This window comes from Chiloscyllium punctatum, chromosome 24 (assembly GCF_047496795.1).
Source record: "Chiloscyllium punctatum isolate Juve2018m chromosome 24, sChiPun1.3, whole genome shotgun sequence".
NCBI lineage: Eukaryota > Metazoa > Chordata > Chondrichthyes > Orectolobiformes > Hemiscylliidae > Chiloscyllium > Chiloscyllium punctatum.
Window position 1 is genome coordinate 88,289,050 of NC_092762.1, and position 20,980 is coordinate 88,310,029.

The 20,980-nt window shown below is 51.1% G+C and overlaps 2 protein-coding genes across 2 annotated transcripts in view; both read right to left on the reverse strand.

Moving 5' to 3' along the window:
* Window positions 1-20,980, reverse strand: part of LOC140494828 (uncharacterized) — a 57,422-nt gene that overhangs the window by 24,353 nt on the left and 12,089 nt on the right. The gene's annotated exons all lie outside the window — the stretch shown is intronic.
* On the reverse strand, window positions 12,260-14,546 carry LOC140494820 (transcription factor JunD-like). Its single transcript, XM_072594471.1, has one exon. It carries the CDS (start codon window positions 14,393-14,395, stop codon window positions 13,520-13,522), a length of 876 nt encoding a protein of 291 aa, XP_072450572.1. The 5' UTR covers window positions 14,396-14,546; the 3' UTR covers window positions 12,260-13,519.

Below are 20,980 nucleotides of genomic sequence, written 5' to 3' on the forward strand. Positions count from 1 at the left end.
GTATTTGACATTTCTACCCTGGGAAAAAGACTGACTCTCCACCCTACCTAAGTCTCTCATAAACACAAGTCTGTCCAACCTCTCCTTTTGGTAACACACTCCATTCCAGGCAACGTCCTGGTAAACCTCTTTTGCACTCTGTCCAAACTCTCCACGTCCTTCATATTATGTGGTGACCACAGCGACATCCAACACTCCAATGTGGCCAAACTGGAAACTTATCCAGTTGTAACATGAGTTGTTAACCTTTATACTCAGTGCCCTGACTGATGAAGGCAGGCTTGCCATGTACCTTCTTTATCAATGTCTTCACTTGCATTATGGGAGCTACAGACTTGCACTCCAAGATCTTCCTGTATATCAATGCTTCTAAGGGTCCAGCCATTTACTGTATACTTTCCACTTGCATTTGACCTCCCAAAATGCATCACCTCACACTTGTCTGGGTTAAACTTCATCTGCCATTTCTCCACTCAACTTTTAAACTGATCTATTGTGCTATATCCTTTGACAACCTTTCTCACTAACCACAACTCCACCAATTTTCCTATTATCTGCAGACCTACTAATCAGACCATTACCAATCATCCAAATCAATTTTATGCGTACTACAAATAACAGGTATCCCAGCACTGACCCTTGTGGAATATCATTCCATATCACCTCCAACCAGTTAAGTTTTCCTCCACAATTACCCTCTATCTTCTCTGACCAAGCTTATTTTGTATCCAACTCACTGTGGATCCCATATCACTAAATCTTCTGGACCAGCCTCCCACAAGGGACCTTGTCAAGTGCATTAGTAAATCTACAGAGCAACATTGACTGTCCCACTTTAATCAATCACCTTCACCACTTCCTCAAAACACTCAGTGAAATCTGCGAGACAATCTGTCCTCCACATAAAGCTATGCTGACTATCCTGAATAAGTTCACTTTTTTTCCAAATGCGAATAAGCAGTGTCTGTAAAATTCTTTTCCAATAATTTCCCTACCATTGACATAATGCTCACTGGCCTATCATTTCCCAGTTACCATCAAACAAAGGAAAAATATTGGTTATTCTCCAGTTTCTGGCACCTGACCTGAGACTGAAAAGGACACAAACATCTCTTAAGGCCTGGTAATATCCTCCCTCATTGGGGGATAGATCCCATCAGATCCTGGGGACTTTAATGCTTTTCAAGACACCTCATATTTGTACCTCCTGAACATCAACATGCGCTAGAATATCAATATATCACTGATGTTACTATTGGCCATCCCCTCCCCCTTGGTGAATACTGATGTTAATTAATTCATGCAGGACCTTGTCCACTTCCTCAAGCTCCACACATATGATTCCCTCCTTTGTCCTTGGATGTCCTACCTTTCCCTGAGCTACCCTCTTGCTCCTAATACACAAAGGAAACACCTTGGATTTTCCCTAATCCACTTGTCAAGACATTTCATGGCCCCTTCTAGCCCTATGAATTTTTTTTATTGTTCTTTTCTGCTTCCTTCATACTCAATGACTTGGTATGTTTTCAGTTTCCTAACCCTTACAACATATGCTTCTGAAAAATGTGTTGCTGGAAATGCGCAGCAGGTCAGGCAGCATCAAAGGAGCAGGAGAATCGATGTTTCGGGCATAAGCCCTTCTTCAGGAATATGCTTCTGTCTTCTTTTTGCCTAAACTTTCAATATTTCTTGTCACCAAGGGCTCCTGAATCTCACCATCAAACAGCCATCTGATTTCTCCAGTTCCTGCCTAATACTGTTATAATTAGCCTTGCCCCAATTTAGCACTTTCACCCAAGGACTAGTCTTATCCTTCTCCATAATTATCTTAAAACTTACCAAATTATGATCACTGTTTCCAAAATGCTCCCCCACTAAAACTTCAATCCCCTGGCCAGGCTCATTCATCCAGGGTCTAGTACAGCCCCTTCCCTGGTTATACAATCTACATCTTTGAAGAAACCCTCCTGCATGTATCTAATAAATTCTGCCTTTGACTAAGGGAGTCAGTTAATATTGGGGAAGTTAAAATCATCCACTGCACAGCCCTGCTGTTTTATTGTTCCAAGACCTGCTTATGATTAGCTGTTGTTCTTCTGTCTGCCACTGGTGATTGAGAAGACCATAGTGAGAATATGTGCATGGGACCTGTACCCCAGAGAGAGTCAGTGTGTGTGGGACCTGTACCCCAGAGAGAGTCAGTGTGTGTGGGACCTGTACCCCAGAGAGAGTCAGTGTGTGTGAGACTGTTCCCCAGAGAGAGTCAGTGTGTGTGAGACAGTACCCCAGGGAGAGTTAGTGTGTGGGGGACTGTACCCCAGGATCAGTGAGTGTGTGTGAGACAGTACCCCAGGGAGAGTTAGTGTGTGTGGGACTCTACCCCAGGGAGAGTCATTGTGTGTGGGACTGTACCCCAGGGAAAGTCTGTGTGTGGGGGACCTGTACCCAAGGGAGAGTCCGTGTGTGTGAAACTGTACCCCAGGGAGAGTCAGTGTGTGTCGGAGTGTACCCCAGTGAGAGTCAGTGTGTGTGAGACTGTACCCCAGAGAGAGTCAGTGTGTGTGGGACTATACCCCAGTCAGAGTCAGTGTGTGTGGGATTGTACGCCAGTGAGAGTCAGTGTGTGTGAGACTGTACTCCAGACAGAGTCAGTGTGTGGGGGACCTATACCCCAGTGAGAGTCAGTGTGTGTGAGACTGTAGCCCAGAGAGAGTCAGTGTGTGCGAGACTGTACCCCAGGGAGAGTCAGTGAGACTGTACCCCAGAGAGAGTCAGTGTGTGTGAGACTGTACCCCAGAGAGAGTCAGTGTGTGTGAGACTGTACCCCAGTGAGAGTCAGTGTGTGTTGGACCTGTACCCCAGTGAGAGACAGTGTGTGCTGGACCTATACCCCAGTAAGCGTCAGTATGTGTGAGATTGTACCCCAGGGAGAGTCCGTGTGTGTAAGACTGTATCCCAGAGAGAGTCAGTGTGTGTGGGACTGTACCCCAGAGAAAGTCAGTGTGTGGAGGACCTATACCCCAGAGAGAGTCAGTGTGTGTGGGACTGTACCCCAGGGAAATTCAGTGTGTGTGGGACTGTACCCCAGAGAGAGTCAGTGTGTGTGGGACAGTACCCCAGGGAGAGTTAGTCTGTGTGGGACTGTACCCCAGGGAGAGTCAGTGTGTGTGGGACTGTACCCCAGAGAGAGTCAGTGTGTGTGGGACCTGTACCTCAAGGAAAGTCCATGTGTGTAGGACCTGTACCCCAAGGAGAGTCCGTGTGTGTGAAACTGTACCCCAGGGAGAGTCAGTGTGTGGGGGACCTATACCCCAGTGTGAGTCAGTGTGTGTGAGACTGCACCCCAGAAAGAGTGAGCATGTGTGGGACTGTATCCCAGTCAGAGTCATGTGCCTGGGACTGTACCCCAGAGAGAGTCAGTGTGTGTGAGACAGTACCCGAGCGAGAGTCAGTGTGTGTGAGAGACTGTACCCCAGGGAGAGTCAGTGTGTGTGAGACTGTTCCCCAAAGAATCAGTGTGTGTGGGACTGTACCCCAGAGAGAGTCAGTGTGTGTGAGACTGTACCCCAGAGAGAGTCAGTTTGCATGGGACTGTACCCCAGAGAGAGTCAGTGTGTGTGAGACAGTACCCCAGGGAGAGTTAGTGTGTGGGGGACTGTACCCCAGGATCAGTGAGTATGTGTGAGACAGTACCCCAGGGAGAGTTAGTGTGTGTGGGACTCTACCCCAGGGAGAGTCATTGTGTGTGGGACTGTACCCCAGGGAAAGTCTGTGTGTGGGGGACCTGTACCCAAGGGAGAGTCCGTGTGTGTGAAACTGTACCCCAGGGAGAGTCAGTGTGTGTCGGAGTGTAGCCCAGTGAGAGTCAGTGTGTGTGAGACTGTACCCCAGAGAGAGTCAGTGTGTGTGGGACTATACCCCAGTGAGAGTCAGTGTGTGTGGGATTGTACTCCAGACAGAGTCAGTGTGTGGGGGACCTATACCCCAGTGAGAGTCAGTGTGTGTGAGACTGTAGCCCAGAGAGAGTCAGTGTGTGCGAGACTGTACCCCAGGGAGAGTCAGTGTGTGTGAGACTGTACCCCAGAGAGAGTCAGTTTGCATGGGACTGTACCCCAGAGAGAGTCAGTGTGTGTGAGACTGTACCCCAGAAAGAGTGAGCATGTGTGGGACTGTATCCCAGTCAGAGTCATGTGCCTGGGACTGTACCCCAGAGAGAGTCAGTGTGTGTGAGAGACTGTACCCCAGGGAGAGTCAGTGTGTGTGAGACTGTTCCCCAAAGAATCAGTGTGTGTGGGACTGTACCCCAGAGAGAGTCCGTGTGTGTGAGACTGTACCCCAGAGAGAGTCAGTGTGTGTGAGACTGTACCCCAGGGAGAGTCAGTGTGTGTGAGACTGTACCCGAGTGAGAGTCAGTGTGTGTGGGACCTGTACCCCAGAGACAGTTAGTGTATTTGATACTCTACCCCAGGGAGAGTCAGTGTGTGTGGGACTGTGCCCCAGGGAGAGTCCGTTTGTGTGGGACCGTGCCCCAGGGAGAGTCGGTGTGTGTAAGACTGTTCCCCAGAAAGAGTCAGTGCGTGTGGGACTGTACCCCAGGGAGATTCAGTGTGTGTGAGATTGTACCCCAGAGTGAGTCGGTTTGTGAGGGTCTATACCCCCAGAGGGAGTCAGTGTGTGCGGGACTGTACCCCAGGGAGAGACAGTGTGTGTGAGACTGTACCCCAGGGAGAGACAGTATGCGTGAAACTGTACCCCAGAGAGAATCCGTGTGCCGTGCGTGTTGCACTGTACCCCAAAGACATTCAGTGTGTGTGGGACTGTACCCCAGAGAGAGTCAGTGTTTGTGGGAGCTGTACCCACGAGAGAGTCAGTGTATATGAGACTGTACCCCAGAGAGAGTCAGTGTGTGGGCGACCTATACCCCAGTGAGGGTCAGTGTGTGGGACTGTACCCCAGGGAGAGTCCGTGTGTGTGAGACTGTACCCGAGTGACAGTCAGTGTGTGTGGGACCTGTACCCCAGAGAGAGTTAGTGTATTTGATACTCTACCCCAGGGAGAGTCAGTGTGTGTGGGACTGTGCCCCAGGGAGAGTCAGTTTGTGTGGGACTGTACCCCAGAGAGAGTCAGTGTTTGTGGGAGCTGTACCCACGAGAGAGTCAGTGTGTATGAGATTGTACCCCTGAGAGAGTCAGTGTGTCTGACACTGTACCCCAGAGAGAGTCAGTGTGTGTGAGACAGTACCCCAGGGAGAGTTAGTGTGTGTGGGACAGTACCCCAGGGAGAGTCAGTGTGTGTGGGACCTGTACCCCAGGGAGAGTCAGTGTGTGGGGGACCTATACCCCAGTGAGAGTCAGTGTGTGTGAGACTGCACCCCAGAAAGAGTGAGCATGTGTGGGACTATACCCCAGTCAGAGTCAGTGTGTGTGAGACAGTACCCGAGCGAGAGTCAGTTTGTGTGGGAGACTGTACCCCAGGGAGAGTCAGTGTGTGTGAGACTGTTCCCCAAAGAATCAGTGTGTGTGGGACTGTACCCCAGAGAGAGTCAGTGTGTGAGAGACTGTACCCCAAAGAATCACTGTGTGTGGGACTGTACCCCAAAGAATCAGTGTGTGTGGGACTGTACCCCAGAGAGAGTCAGTGTGTGTGAGACTGTTCCCCAAAGAATCAGTGTGTGTGGGACTGTACCCCAGAGAGAGTGTGTGTGAGACTGTACCCCAGGGAGAGTCAGTGTGTGTGAGACTGTACCCCAGAGAGAGTCAGTGTGTGTGAGACTGTACCACAGTGAGAGTCAGTGTGTGTGAGACTGTACCACAGTGAGAGTCAGTGTGTGTGAGACTGTACCCCAGGGAGAGTCAGTGTGTGTGAGACTGTTCCCCAAAGAATCAGTGTGTGTGGGACTGTACCCCAGAGAGAGTGTGTGTGAGACTGTACCCCAGGGAGAGTCAGTGTGTGTGAGACTGTACCCCAGAGAGAGTCAGTGTGTGTGAGACTGTACCACAGTGAGAGTCAGTGTGTGTGAGACTGTACCACAGTGAGAGTCAGTGTGTGTGAGACTGTACCCCAGGGAGAGTCAGTGTGTGAGAGACTGTACCCCAGAGAGAGTCAGTGTGTGGGCGACCTATACCCCAGTGAGGGTCAGTGTGTGGGACTGTACCCCAGGGAGAGTCCGTGTGTGTGAGACTGTACCCGAGTGACAGTCAGTGTGTGTGGGACCTGTACCCCAGAGAGAGTTAGTGTATTTGATACTCTACCCCAGGGAGAGTCAGTGTGTGTGGGACAGTGCCCCAGGGAGAGTCAGTTTGTGTGGGACTGTACCCCAGAGAGAGTCAGTGTTTGTGGGAGCTGTACCCACGAGAGAGTCAGTGTGTATGAGATTGTACCCCTGAGAGAGTCAGTGTGTCTGACACTGTACCCCAGAGAGAGTCAGTGTGTGTGGGACCTGTACCTCAAGGAAAGTCCATGTGTGTGGGACCTGTACCCCAAGGAGAGTCCGTGTGTGTGAAACTGTACCCCAGGGAGAGTCAGTGTGTGGGGGACCTATACCCCAGTGAGAGTCAGTTTGTGTGGGAGACTGTACCCCAGGGAGAGTCAGTGTGTGTGAGACTGTTCCCCAAAGAATCAGTGTGTGTGGGACTGTACCCCAAAGAATCAGTGTGTGTGGGACTGTACACCAGAGAGAGTCAGTGTGTGTGAGACTGTTCCCCAAAGAATCAGTGTGTGTGAGACTGTTCCCCAAAGAATCAGTGTGTGTGGGACTGTACCCCAGAGAGAGTGTGTGTGAGACTGTACCCCAGGGAGAGTCAGTGTGTGTGAGACTGTACCCCAGAGAGAGTCAGTGAGTGTGAGACTGTACCACAGTGAGAGTCAGTGTATGGGAGACGCTACCCCAGGGAGAGTCAGTGTGTGTGAGACTGTTCCCCAAAGAATCAGTGTGTGTGGGACTGTACCCCGGAGAGAGTCAGTGTGTGTGAGACTGTTCCCCAAAGAATCAGTGTGTGTGGGACTGTACCCCAGAGAGAGTGTGTGTGAGACTGTACCCCAGGGAGAGTCAGTGTGTGTGAGACTGTACCCCAGTCAGAGTCAGTGTGTGTGAGACAGTACCCGAGCAAGACTCAGTGTGTGTGGGAGACTGTACCCCAGGGAGAGTCAGTGTGTGTGAGACTGTTCCCCAAAGAATCAGTGTGTGTGGGACTGTACCCCAGAGAGAGTCAGTGTGTGTGAGACTGTACCCCAGGGAGAGTGAGTGTGTGTGAGACTGTACCCCCAAAGAATCAGTGTGTGTGGGACTTTACCCCAGAGAGAGTCAGTGTGTGTGAGACTGTACCCCAGGGAGAGTCAGTGTGTGTGAGACTGTACCCAAAGAATCAGTGTGTGTGGGACTGTACCCCAAAGAGTCGGTGTGTGTGGGACTGTACCCCAGAGAGAGTCAGTGTGTGGGCGACCTATACCCCAGTGAGAGCCAGTGTGTGTCGAACTGTACCCCAGAGAGAGTCAGTGTGTGTGAGACTGTTCTCCAGGGAGAGTCATTGTGTGTGGGATTGTACCCCAGGGAGATTCAGTGTGTGTGAGATTGTACCCCAGAGCGAATCAGTTTGTGAGGGTCTGTACCCCCAGAGGGAGTCAGTGTGTGCGGGACTGTACCCCAGGGAGAGACAGTATGCGTGCAACTGTACCCCAGAGAGAGTCCATGTGTGTGGGACTTGTACCCCAGAGAGAGTCCGTGTGCCGTGCGTGTTGGACTGTAGCCAAAGACATTCAGCGTGTGTGGGACTGTACCCCAGAGAGAGTCAGTGTTTGTGGGAGCTGTACCCACGAGAGAGTCAGTGTGTGTGAGACTGTACCCCAGAGAGAGTCAGTGTGTGTGAGACTGTAGCCCAGGGAGAGTCCGTGCGTGTGAGACTGTAGCCCAGAGAGAGTCAGTGTATGTGAGACTGTACCCCAGAGAGAGTCAGTGAATGTGGGACTGTACCCCAGAGAGAGTCAGTGTGTGTGGGACTGTACCCCGGGGAGAGTCCATGTGTGGTGGACCTGTACCCCAGGGAGAGTCCATGTGTGTGTATGACCTGTATCCCAGGGAGAGTCCCTGTGTGTATGACCGTGCCCCAGGGAAAGTCAGTTTGTGTGGGACTGTGCCCCAGTGAGAGTCAGTGTGTGTGAGACTGTACCCCAGGGAGAGTCAGTGTGTGCGAGACTGTACCCTAGGGTGAGTCATTGTGTGTGGGACTGTTCCCCAGGGAGCGTCAGTGTGTGTGGGACCTGTACCCCAGGGAGATTCAGTGTGTGTGGGACTGTACCCCAGGGAGAGTCAGTGTGTGTGGGACTGTACCCCAGGGAGAGTCAGTGTGTGTGGGACTTGTACCCCAGAGAGAGTCCGTGTGCCGTGCGTGTCGGACTGTACCCCAGAGAGATTTAGTGTGTGAGAGACTGTACCCCAGAGAGAATCAGTGTGTGTGAGACTGTACCCCAGGGAGAGTCAGTGCGTGTGAGACTGTACCCCAGAGAGAGTCAGTGAGTGTGGGATTGTACCCTAGAGAGAGTCAGTGTGTGTGAGACTGTACCCCAGAGAGAGTCAGTGTGTGTGGGAGCTGTATCCCAGAAAGAGTCAGTGTGTATGGGACTATACCCCCAGGGAGAGTCAGCGTTTGTGGAACTGTACCCCAGTGAAAGTCCATGTATGTGGGACCTGTACCCCAGGGAGAGTCCATGTGTGTAAGACTATACCTCAGGGACAGTCAGTGTGTGTGGGACTGTGCCCCAGGGAGAGTCAGTGTGTGTGGGACTGTGCCCCAGGGAGAGTCAGTTTGTGTGGGACTGTGCCCCAGGGAGAGTCAGTGTTTGTGGGAGCTGTACCCACGAGAGAGTCAGTGTGTATGAGATTGTATCCCAGTGAGAGTCAGTGTGTGTGAGACTGTACCCCAGAGAGAGTCAGTGTGTGTGAGACTGTAGCCCAGGGAGAGTCCGTGCGTGTGAGACTGTAGCCCAGAGAGAGTCAGTGTATGTGAGACTGTACCCCAGAGAGAGTCAGTGAATGTGGGACTGTACCCCAGAGAGAGTCAGTGTGTGTGGGACTGTACCCCGGGGAGAGTCCATGTGTGGTGGACCTGTACCCCAGGGAGAGTCCATGTGTGTGTATGACCTGTATCCCAGGGAGAGTCCTTGTGTGTATGACCGTGCCCCAGGGAAAGTCAGTTTGTGTGGGACTGTGCCCCAGTGAGAGTCAGTGTGTGTGAGACTGTACCCCAGGGAGAGTCAGTGTGTGCAGACTGTACCCTAGGGTGAGTCATTGTGTGTGGGACTATTCCCCAGGGAGCGTCAGTGTGTGTGGGACCTGTACCCCAGGGAGATTCAGTGTGTGTGGGACTGTACCCCAGGGAGAGTCAGTGTGTGTGGGACTGTACCCCAGGGAGAGTCAGTGTGTGTGGGACTTGTACCCCAGAGAGAGTCCGTGTGCCGTGCGTGTCGGACTGTACCCCAGGGAGATTCAGTGTGTGTGGGACTGTACCCCAGGGAGAGTCAGTGTGTGTGGGACTGTACCCCAGGGAGAGTCAGTGTGTGTGGGACTTGTACCCCAGAGAGAGTCCGTGTGCCGTGCGTGTCGGACTGTACCCCAGAGAGATTTAGTGTGTGTGGGACTGTACCCCAGAGAGTCAGTGCGTGTGAGACTGTACCCCAGAGAGTCAGTGAGTGTGGGATTGTACCCTAGAGTCAGTGTGTGTGAGACTGTACCCCAGAGAGAGTCAGTGTGTGTGGGAGCTGTATCCCAGAAAGAGTCAGTGTGTATGGGACTATACCCCCAGGGAGAGTCAGCGTTTGTGGAACTGTACCCCAGTGAAAGTCCATGTGTGTGGGACCTGTACCCCAGGGAGAGTCCATGTGTGTGAGACTATACCTCAGGGACAGTCAGTGTGTGTGGGACTGTGCCCCAGGGAGAGTCAGTTTGTGGGGGACCAATACGTCAGTGAGAGTCATGTGTGTGAGACTGTCTCCCAGAAAGAGTCAGTGTGTGTGGGACTGTACTCCAGTCAGAATCAGTGTGCGTGGGACTGTTCCCCAGTGAGAGTCAGTGTGTGCGAGACTGTACCCTAGGGAGAGTCAGTGTGTGTCGGACTATACCCCAGTGAGAGTCAATGTGTTTGAGAGTGTACCCCAGAGAGAGTCAGTGTGTGTGGGACTGTACCCCAGAGAGAGTTAGTGTGTGTGGGACTGTACCCCAGGGAGAGTCAGTGTGTGTGGGACTGTACCCCAGGGAGAGTCAGGGTGTGGGGGACTTGTACCCCAGAGAGAGTCCATTTGTGTAGGACTGTACCAGAGTGAGAGTCAGTGCTATCTCAGGGGTATATACTGTAATAACAGCCGGGTCAGGAGACTGTGCTATCTCGGGTGTGCACTGTCCTATCAAGTTGTTATTTGTTTGCTTGCGTGCCCTGCCTTGTCCATTCGCAGTAACAGTAATCAGCCTGCACACTAGCAAAGAGTGTGTACGGTAGAATGGAGTTGAACTGGTTACCGATGAACAGGACATTGAAACGTGTAGAAATATTGCTGTCCAAAGGAGCATCAATTCATCTCAATATCCACTGCATGCCCGGTACACCCCAGCTCAGAGCAGCATGCCCGGTACACCCCAGCTCAGAGCAGCATGCCCGGTACACCCCAGCTCAGAGCAGCATGCCCGGTACACCCCAGCTCAGAGCAGCATGCCCGGTACACCCCAGCTCAGAGCAGCATGCCCGGTACACCCCAGCTCAGAGCAGCATCCCCAGTACACCCCAGCTCAGAGCAGCATCCCCAGTACACCCCAGCTCAGAGCAGCATCCCCAGTACACCCCAGCTCAGAGCAGCATCCCCAGTACACCCCAGCTCAGAGCAGCATCCCAGTACACCCCAGCTCAGAGCAGCATCCCAGTACACCCCAGCTCAGAGCAGCATCCCAGTACACCCCAGCTCAGAGCAGCATTTGTTTGCTTATCCAGTTATACTGGACTCAAGTTAAATTTCTCTCTCTCCAGATGCTGCCAGATCTGCAGCGTTGTGTTTCAGATTGCCAATATCAACGTTTTGCTTGGATTCATTGACATCACTTCCTCTTTTCTCTGTACTGACTCCTAAACCCTGAAATTTAACACTTTCCCTCAGGTTTAAGATCACTTCATGCCCTCACCTCTATGGCTTTATTTCAACACTGCAGCTTTTTCAGACTTGACAAACTTCACTGCAACCTCCTGGATACAATGCACAATAATACAGGAACTGTTTACACACACACTGGCCACATTCCTTACTGGCAGAACACTGACCAGACAGGTCAAGGGAGTTTCTCTGTTCCCAGCTCATGTGGAAGCTATCCAGCCATCATTAACAAATGTACCACATTGTAGAGATATACAATTATGCTCACTGCAAGTCCCACAAATAGGGTTTTAATGGTTCCCCCTCCCCAAAACCATGCCCAGGAAGATCTTGATTATTTTCATTCAAAGTGACCCTTGTTTACACCTGTGACAGCACTTCACAAGATCCTATAGTAAGCAGCACACTCAGCCCTCCACTAAAGGCATCAGGGCTGTGAAAGAAACACAGGAATGGGGCTATTTGTCCAGAGCTCAGAGCAGGCATGATGGAATACATGTTCACCTGCAATGTTTGGCAGAGAGATGGCGATGGAGCATTCATGTAATTGGATTAGTAGTCGGGGCGTGGTGTGCAAACCCCAACAGAAGTTGGCAATTAAATTCAATTAATAAATCTGGAACAAAGTGATACTCTGACAGTGACCACAAAACAATCACCATGAAAACCCATCTGCTTCACTAATGTCCTTCAGGGAAGGAAATTGCTGTCCTTACCCAGCCTGGCATACATGTAACTCCAGACACACAGCATTGTCGATGACTCTGTAATGGCCCAACAATCAAGCATTTGAAGGGAAATTGGGGATGGACACACCCCACATTGTAGGCAGCAGCATAGCAAACACAGCCTTTAGCCCACTCACCAAGGACTGATGAAGAAAGTTGTCCTACACTGAGGTGGCTAAGTGGTTACAATACATTCCATACTGGCAGCTGCTTTTCACATATGGAATAGGAACAGACATTTGCAGAGTCATATTTCATTAAGTGCTGACAGCTAAACATGGTGAGTAAAGCATCCCACTAAAGTACACCAGCTGTTTTACACATAGGTTCCTGTCATCAGCAGGTCTACCATAAGCAAACCTGGGCTCAGTATGGGCCTGACTAAACAAATACAAAATAAATTGTATTTGACATAAAATACTTTTATTGATATCTCACATTGTGGCAATACATTGGAATGTATAGCAACCAGAGTCGAGACAGACTGTTCCCATTAGTGTATATAAATAGAGCATCTTTCAAATGGTAAAAACACATTCCAACACTATCATTGTAACAGATTGACACTTATTTACAATTATTTAAAAAGTTCGCACCAGAATTGAAAACACAAACACTGCACAAAATGAGCAGTTGACAGTCTGTAGGTGGTGTCAAGGTCACATCTCAGTCCCATGCATCAGTTTCCCATGAACAGCAGAAACACAAACCACACGTCAACACAGACCCAGACATGCAGCAAACATTTGCCCAACTCTGGGAGCCATTTGGTTGTTGGTCAACTGAAGTCAAGTTGAAGTCTTCAAATCATTTCTGGACATTTCCCAGGCCCTAAGAGAACCAGCTGAGTTTGTGAATTGACATGATGTCCAAAAGATGAGCAGAGAAACCAGAAATATCTGCCAAATGATGCACTTGGTAGCGTCCTGCATACTGGAGCTCCAGGAGTGTGTTACTTCCTACACTGGAACTCCAGGTCCATGTCTCACACTGGGACCCCACGGGGAGAGGGGGATGTTGCACTGGGTCATGCCCCACACCAGGACCCCAGGGTTTTTGGGGGGGGGGGTGGGTGTCGCATTGGGTCATGCCCCACATCAGGACCCCAGGGTTGGGGGGTGCTGCACAGCATGCCCCATACCTGGACCCCGGGGTGGGGGAAGTGTTGCACTGGGTCATGCCCCACACCAGGACCCCAGGGTGGGGCGGTGCACTGGGTCATGCCCCACACCCGGACCCCGGGGTGGGGGAAGTGTTGCACTGGGTCATGCCCCATACCCGGACCCCGGGGGGGGGGGGGGGGGGGGGGGGTGGTTGCACTGGGTCATGCCCCGCATCAGGACCCCGGGGTTTGCACTGGGTCATGCCCCACACCCGGACCCCGGGGTGGGGGGGGGGGGGGGGAAAGTGTTGCACTGGGTCATGCCCCACACCCGGACCCCGGGGTTGGGGGCCGGGGGGGGAGTGTTGCACTGGGTCATGCCCCACACCCAGACCCTGGGGTGGGGGGGGGAGAGAGTGTGGCACTGGGTCATGCCCCACACCCAGACCCTGGGGTGGGGGGGGGGGGGGTGTTGCACTGTGTCATGCCCCACCCCAGGACCCCAGGGTGGGGGGGTGTTGCACCGTGTCATGCCCCACCCCAGGGTGGGGGTGGGGGTCTAATAAGCCTGCACCTGGGGGGAGAGCAGCAGCTGGCAGCCGCTGTTGACGTGGGTGAGCACCTTCTGTTTGAGCTGAGCCACCTGTTCCCTCAGGAGGCTGGCGGTAGACGCGAGCTCCGAGTTCTGACACTTGAGGCTCTTCACCTTGTCCTCCAGCCGGGAGATCCGCTCCAGCTTCCGCCGGCGGCACTTGGAGGCGGCGATGCGGTTCCGGAGGCGCTTCCTCTCCGCCTTAATGCGCTCCTGGGTGTCCATGTCGATGGGGGAGAGCGGGGGGCTGTCCCCGAGGCCTGACACATCGGGCACGGTCTGCGGCTCGTCCTTGGGGGCCTGGAGCCGGGCCTGGGGGCACAGCGGCTGCCCGAGGGCCGGGTACGAGGCGGTGCCGGGGGCCTCGGGGCTGTGGCCCAGTACCGGCGCCTCAGGGGCCGGCCCGCTGTACGTGCTCAGGTTGGTGTAGACCGGCGGCTCCGGGTGCTGCAGGCCAGCTCCGGCCGGGCCAGGGGGTTGTGAGGCTGGGCCAGCACCATCAGCCGAGCCCGGGGCCTGAGGCCCACTCAGCTGGTTCTGTTTGTGAAGGTCCTCCAGCGCTTTAACAAAACCTTCCGCGAACGAGTTCTGTTCGTCCGTCACCGGCCGCGAGTAGAGTCCAGGAGCCGGCCCGGGGCTGGTGGTCACCAGGCCGCTCGATTGGATAATGAGGCGCTCCAGGTCGGGAGAGGCGAGCTTCAGGAAGCTGAGGTCCGGGGAGTGCAGCGCGGCCTCGGTCTCTCGCTGGCTCTTCACGCCGCTACCGGCGACGGGCAGGCTCAGGGTCTTTTTCATGGCGCGGGCTGAGCTCAGGCTGTCCTCATGGTAGAAAGGCGTTTCCATTCCCGGGGCCAGGGCTCGGTGGAAGGTGCGGGCCGAGCCCCGGCAGCGGACAGCACTGAGGAGCTGGCGGGGCAAGAGCAGGCCCGAAGCCTGGGCCTCACATCCACTCCGTCCCCCGGCAGCTTCGCCGCGGTCTGTACTGCTCACCGCCCCCTACTCCCTCTTAAATAGACTCGGACACGTGACTGCCCGCCCCATGAGCTCACCGCCGCACCCTCCCATTGGCTGTCGGTGACGTCGTCCAGCGTGGCTCGTTTACATACGGCGCTCGGATTGGCCAATTGTTGCCTAGGAGATGATTGTTTGGACCAAACAGCGCGGATTCGCGGTGACGTAATGGCTTAGGGCGGGACCCGAGGTGAGCACATGATCCGAACATTTAAGGTGGATCGGGAGTAGCGACTCGGCCCATCACTTCCATACTGGACTCACAAGATTAACGTGATCACTCCGCCTCCATAGATGCTGCCAGACCGGCTGAGGTTCTGGATTAGTGGTGCTGGAAAAGCACAGCAGCTCAGGCAGCATCCAAGGACCAGGAAAATCGACGTTTTGGGCAAAAGCCCTGGGCTTTTACTGCTCGTTGGATGCTGCCTGAACTGCTGTGCTCTTCCAGCACCACTAATCCAGAATCTGGTTTCCAGCATCTGCAGTCATTGTTTTTACCCCACTGAGGTTCGCCAGCAACTCCTGCTTTTGTTTCAGATTTCCACTATCTGCATTTCTTTGTTTTACCGAAACCAATTCTCTGGTCCCTATCACATTGTTGCTTGTAGGATCCAGCCTTTAGAATAGAATAGAAATTTATTGTCACGTAATTTACGTAAAAAATACAATAAAAAGTTTCATAAGTCACCCCACTATGGCGTGTCAATGTCAGAAGTCATACATAATAAAAAAACATTTCCAGCACTTCAATTTCAAAAATACTTCATTGGCTCTAAAGCATGTTAGAGTGTCATGAGGGATGTGAAAGACACTGCATAAATGCAAAAAGAAATTACCAGAGAAACTCTCCTTCTCAGGAAGATCACTGGACTTAAAATGTCACCTCTGTTTCTCTGCCAACTGATGCTGCGAGACCTGCTGAGTTTCTCCAGGACTTTGTGCTTGTCTCAGATTTCCAGCATTTGCTGTTTTTTTGTTTTTATATTAGCCCGTAATGTAGGTTTTATTTGATTGCAGCTATCCAGGCAGATCATACCATACAAAGTCCATCAGGGTAGCAGAACAGGCTGGGGTTATTTTCCCTGGAGTATCAGAGGCTGAGGGGTGACCTTATAGAGGTTTATAAAATTATGAGGGGCATGGATAGGATAAATAGACAAAATCTTTTCCCTGGGGTCGGGGAGTCCAGAACTAGAGGGCATTGGTTTAGGATGAGAGGGGAAAGATATAAAAGAGACCTAAGGGGCAACTTTTTCACACACAGGGTGGTATGTGTATGGAATGAGCTGCCAGAGGAAGTGGTGGAGGCTGGTACAATTGCAACATTTAAGAGGCATTTGGATGGGTATATGAATAGGAAGGGTTTGGAGGGATATGGGCCGGGTGCTGGCAGGTGGGACTAGATTGGGTTGGGATATCTGGTCAGCATGGACGGGTTGGGCCGAAGAGTCTGTTTCCATGCTGTACATCTCTATGACTCTGTGAACAGTGCAGAATGCAGTGTTACAGTCACAGAGAAGGTGCAGAGAGAGGGAGAGGTCAGCATTAACATTTAAGAGGTCCGATGTTGGCTGTCTGTGCAAAGGCAACTCAGTTTACACCATTCTCTTTGTTTTTTCCCCAGCCCCAATCAGTCTTTCCTTCTTGATAATTATCCAGTTCTGTTTTGAATTGAATCTGTCTCCACCAGCTCTGAGGGAGTCTATTCCAGCCCCTAACCTCTTGCTGCGTGAAAACACTTTCCCTCAAGTCATGTCTTAGTTCTTTTGCTAATTACCTTAAACATTCTCAACCAATGGGAAAGGTTCTGTCTTTCTATCTGGAATCCACCACCCCATTATTTTGAACACCTTCATCAGATTTAATCAACTTTCCTTTCTATAAGAAAAAGCTTCTCCAATCCATTGTCTTTATTGAAGTTCCTCATCCCTGTAATAATTTCCATAAATATTGCTCCACTGGCTTGAATGCCTTCACCTACTTCCTGAAGCATGGTGCCTCGATCTGGATTCAATACTCCAGCTGTGATCGAACCAGTGTTTTACACTGGCTCATTAAAACTTCTTAATAACATGGGGAAAATGACCAGATCAGAGACATTCCCGTGGTGGGGAATGGAGGGAGCAGTGTAGGAAAGGAATTCTACTCAGACTGGTAATTTGCAAGGAAAGTGCATTTCAATGGGCCATTCCTCATCGTTAGGATTTCCTAAAGATCCTTACAACCTATGGATTACCTTGGAAAGGCAGTTACTGGTTTAATGCAGCAGCTTGCAGCATACAGCAAGATCAGAGAAACAGCAAGAGCAATAAATGATCAGATATCTTCCTTGATCATATGAACAGAAGGAGGAATGTTCGCCCAGGCCACAAGGGATTGTTCCCCTGAACTCTGCTTGAGAAGTGGCCTTTTTACCATTAGCAACAGCTGAATGGGCAAAAACCTCCCTGATTTAACATACCCTGAGAACTACACTGAATGGTTCAATTGTAATGTGCAGATTAAACACTTTTTTTATTCAGGTGAGTATAAATGTTAAAAGATATACATATTTCCATTTTACTAAATTTTTAGTGGGAGTTAACATGAGTCAATGTTTGTGACTGAGAGTTACACCAAGCACACCCACTAAGATCAGACTGCCTGAGTTTATTTTGCAGAGTGACACAGGATACAATTTGCAAACCACAAGGAGTTGACACTCATCCGGAATTGGTGACCCTCGGTCGGTCTGGAACTGAGTGTTGCCATGACTTCACTTCCTTCACAACGAGAGAGAAATGAAGTAAAACACAGCTGGAAACACACAGCTGTTGACTCATGATCAGCAGCTTATTGTGTTGGGTGGTAGCCTTTGTTACAACGACAAGGGGAAAAGGCCAGAGATTTTCCTTCAGAACTCCAAGCATTTCCTCTCATGGCAAATAGATCTACAAAAAAGCTACGAAGAAAACTACCATCTCCTGTTCAATATTCCTGAAGATGTTGCCTCTCCCTGGGGTACGGGGTCTCCCTCCACTCCTGATTCTCACTTGAGGGTGCATTTTGAATGAAGTTTTGCAAGGCAGAGCTCACTTTGAGAACTGGAAGTAAGTAATGCCTGAGTCAGGGTGGACTTCGTATGGATCTGGCTGGTGTTGTGGAGAGTGAATGAAAGATGTTGAGGAGGGTATTTCAGATAAACAGTGTAATCTCTGAGAAGTGGGTGTGGAGTCAGGAAGGGTGGAGAAGAGTTGATCTGGATCTCATCACTTGGTATTTGCAAGTGACAGGAGTTTGGGGGAAAGTGTGTGGGACAGGAGAGGTGTGGAGTGATGTCAGGAAGAGGCAGCTGTGCCAGTATGGGGAGTGATCCACTTGGAACTTGGAGCTGAGTAGGTACAGGATCCGTGGTTAGCTCAGTCTCAGACAGTGACATGGATAGTTATGTTCTAATCACTTTGACCTCAGTGACCTTTGCCCCAAGAAGTGGTGATACTGAGCTGTAATGATATTGGTGATCAGTGAGTTGGGGGGAGGGCAGGAGGAAAAATGTAGAGAATTATTTTCAAAACAAGAAGAGGGTAGACTGCCTCCCCTCACCTCAGGTTGGCCCAAAGCACTTTACAATTTCTTACATGAAGGTCATTGGAAGAAATGTAGTGCCAGTGTGCACCCAGGAAGATTCAACAAGCAATACTCAAATATTGAGATCTGGGGAATGTGCAGCAGAGTGGTGAGAGCAGAGTGTGAGGTTTTATCTATTGGGAAAGATTGAACAGTGGCCTCTTGGTATGGCGATTATGAAAGCTTTTGGCAGACTTGATCATTCATCTTGTGGGCAGGATTGGAACCCAGGGTTATCAGTTAGTTCAGCCTGCTCAGCAAAAGGAATCTCAGTTACAGCAACAAACCTCAACATTTCACTCTGTACTCCAAGGAGTCTCAGAGCAGTCAGTCTATTCAGTGGCTCAATTGCTCAACCCCCTCACCCACTATCCACCTCTCTCCTAGAGCCTGGATCATTAATCCCAGGACAGGCTTGACCTGGCATTTAGTCAGACAGGTCGTACTGACTGTATTTAGCTTGATTTGTAAAACAGCTCTGAGCAGAACAAGAGAGCCCCCTTAAAGAGAGAGTGAGGATTCACATTGGAAGGCACGTCAATGTTATTTATAGACGGTGGAGCTCAGTGCCAGAAACAGAAGCCACAAACTCTGAATTTGTTCAGAGTGCATTTGAACAACTCCCAAATCAATCTGAACTTCAAGCTTTGTATTAAACATTGAAGGGTGGCAGGAGTTTATCAGATGAATGCTCATTAGGTAAAGTACAATAGGATGGGGCTGTCGTAATTCCCAGTTCTGTCATGGAGACAAACTCTTTTCCAACCTTTGCCTCTGGGGATAAAGCAGAATCTGAAATGCCTTGTTAAACATTGCTCCTTTAAAACGTCATTGCATCGCCGCAAACCGCCCTCACAAACAAATCCAGAAAGTTTCATTTGATCTTTACAGAGCCTGAGTGAAGGAGAGCAGCGTGTGGGCAGAATGTTCCACACTGCCTGACTGTAAAAACATCACAGCCCTCACCATCACAGACACAACTACAACAACTCACCGTCACCTTGCCTCCCTGCATTTTCCTGAACTGACCAGGACCAACAATCCCCCCTTCGTAGCATTCAGCCACAACTGGGCAAACTCTCTGTCTAAACAAACAGGAGAGAGAAAGGTCATGCTGCTACTGCTGGACAGGACAGTGTAGAGCGAGCTTTACTCTGTATCTAACCCTGTGCTGGGAGTGTATGATAGGGGCAGTGTAGAGCGAGCTTTACTCTGTATCTAACCCTGTGCTGGGAGTGTATGATAGGGGCAGTGTAGAGCGAGCTTTACTCTGTATCTAACCCTGTGCTGGGAGTGTATGATAGGGGCAGTGTAGAGCGAGCTTTACTCTGTATCTAACCCTGTGCTGGGAGTGTATGATAGGGGCAGTGTAGAGCGAGCTTTACTCTGTATCTAACCCTGTGCTGGGATGTATGATAGGGGCAGTGTAGAGCGAGCTTTACTCTGTATCTAACCCTGTGCTGGGATGTATGATAGGGGCAGTGTAGAGCGAGCTTTACTCTGTATCTAACCCTGTGCTGGGAGTGTATGATAACGGCAGTGTAGAGCGAGCTTTACTCTGTATCTAACCCTGTGCTGGGATGTATGATAGGGGCAGTGTAGAGCGAGCTTTACTCTGTATCTAACCCTGTGCTGGGATGTATGATAGGGGCAGTGTAGAGCGAGCTTTACTCTGTATCTAACCCTGTGCTGGGAGTGTATGATAACGGCAGTGTAGAGCGAGCTTTACTCTGTATCTAACCCTGTGCTGGGAGTGTATGACAGGGGCAGTGTAGAGCGAGCTTTACTCTGTATCTAACCCTGTGCTGGGAGTGTATGATAGGGGCAGTGTAGAGCGAGCTTTACTCTGTATCTAACCCTGTGCTGGGAGTGTATGACAGGGGCAGTGTAGAGCGAGCTTTACTCTGTATCTAACTCTGTGCTGGGAGTGTATGATAGGGGCAGTGTAGAGCGAGCTTTACTCTGTATCTAACTCTGTGCTGGGAGTGTATGATAGGGGCAGTGTAGAGCGAGCTTTACTCTGTATCTAACCCTGTGCTGTCCCTGTCCTGGGAGTGTTTGATGGGGACAGTGTAGAGCGAGCTTTACTTTGTATCTGACCCCATGGCTGTCCCTGTGCTGGGAGTGTATGATAGGGGCAGTGTAGAGCGAGCTTTACTCTGTATCTAACCCTGTGCTGTCCCTGTCCTGGGAGTGTTTGATGGGGACAGTGTAGAGCGAGCTTTACTCTGTATCTGACCCCATGGCTGTCCCTGTGCTGGGAGTGTATGATAGGGGCAGTGTAGAGCGAGCTTTACTCTGTATCTAACCCTGTGCTGTCCCTGTCCTGGGAGTGTTTGGTAGGTGCGGTGTAGAGGGAGCTTTACTCTGTATCTAACCCTGTGGCTGTCCCTGTGCTGGGAGTGTTTGGTAGGTGCGGTGTAGAGGGAGCTTTACTCTGTATCTAACCCTGTGCTGTCCCTGTCCTGGGAGTGTTTGGTAGGTGCGGTGTAGAGGGAGCTTTACTCTGTATCTAACCCTGTGGCTGTCCCTGTGCTGGGAGTGTTTGGTAGGTGCGGTGTAGAGGGAGCTTTACTCTGTATCTAACCCTGTGCTGTCCCTGTGCTGGGAGTGTTTGGTAGGTGCGGTGTAGAGGGAGCTTTACTCTGTATCTAACCCTGTGCTGTCCCTGTCCTGGGAGTGTTTGGTAGGTGCGGTGTAGAGGGAACTTAACACTGTTTCTAACCCCATGTTGTCCCTGTCTTGAGGGCAGTTGAGTGACTGTGGGTTGGTTTCTGTGAACTGTCTGGGTCCTGTTTGTGCTGGATGTGG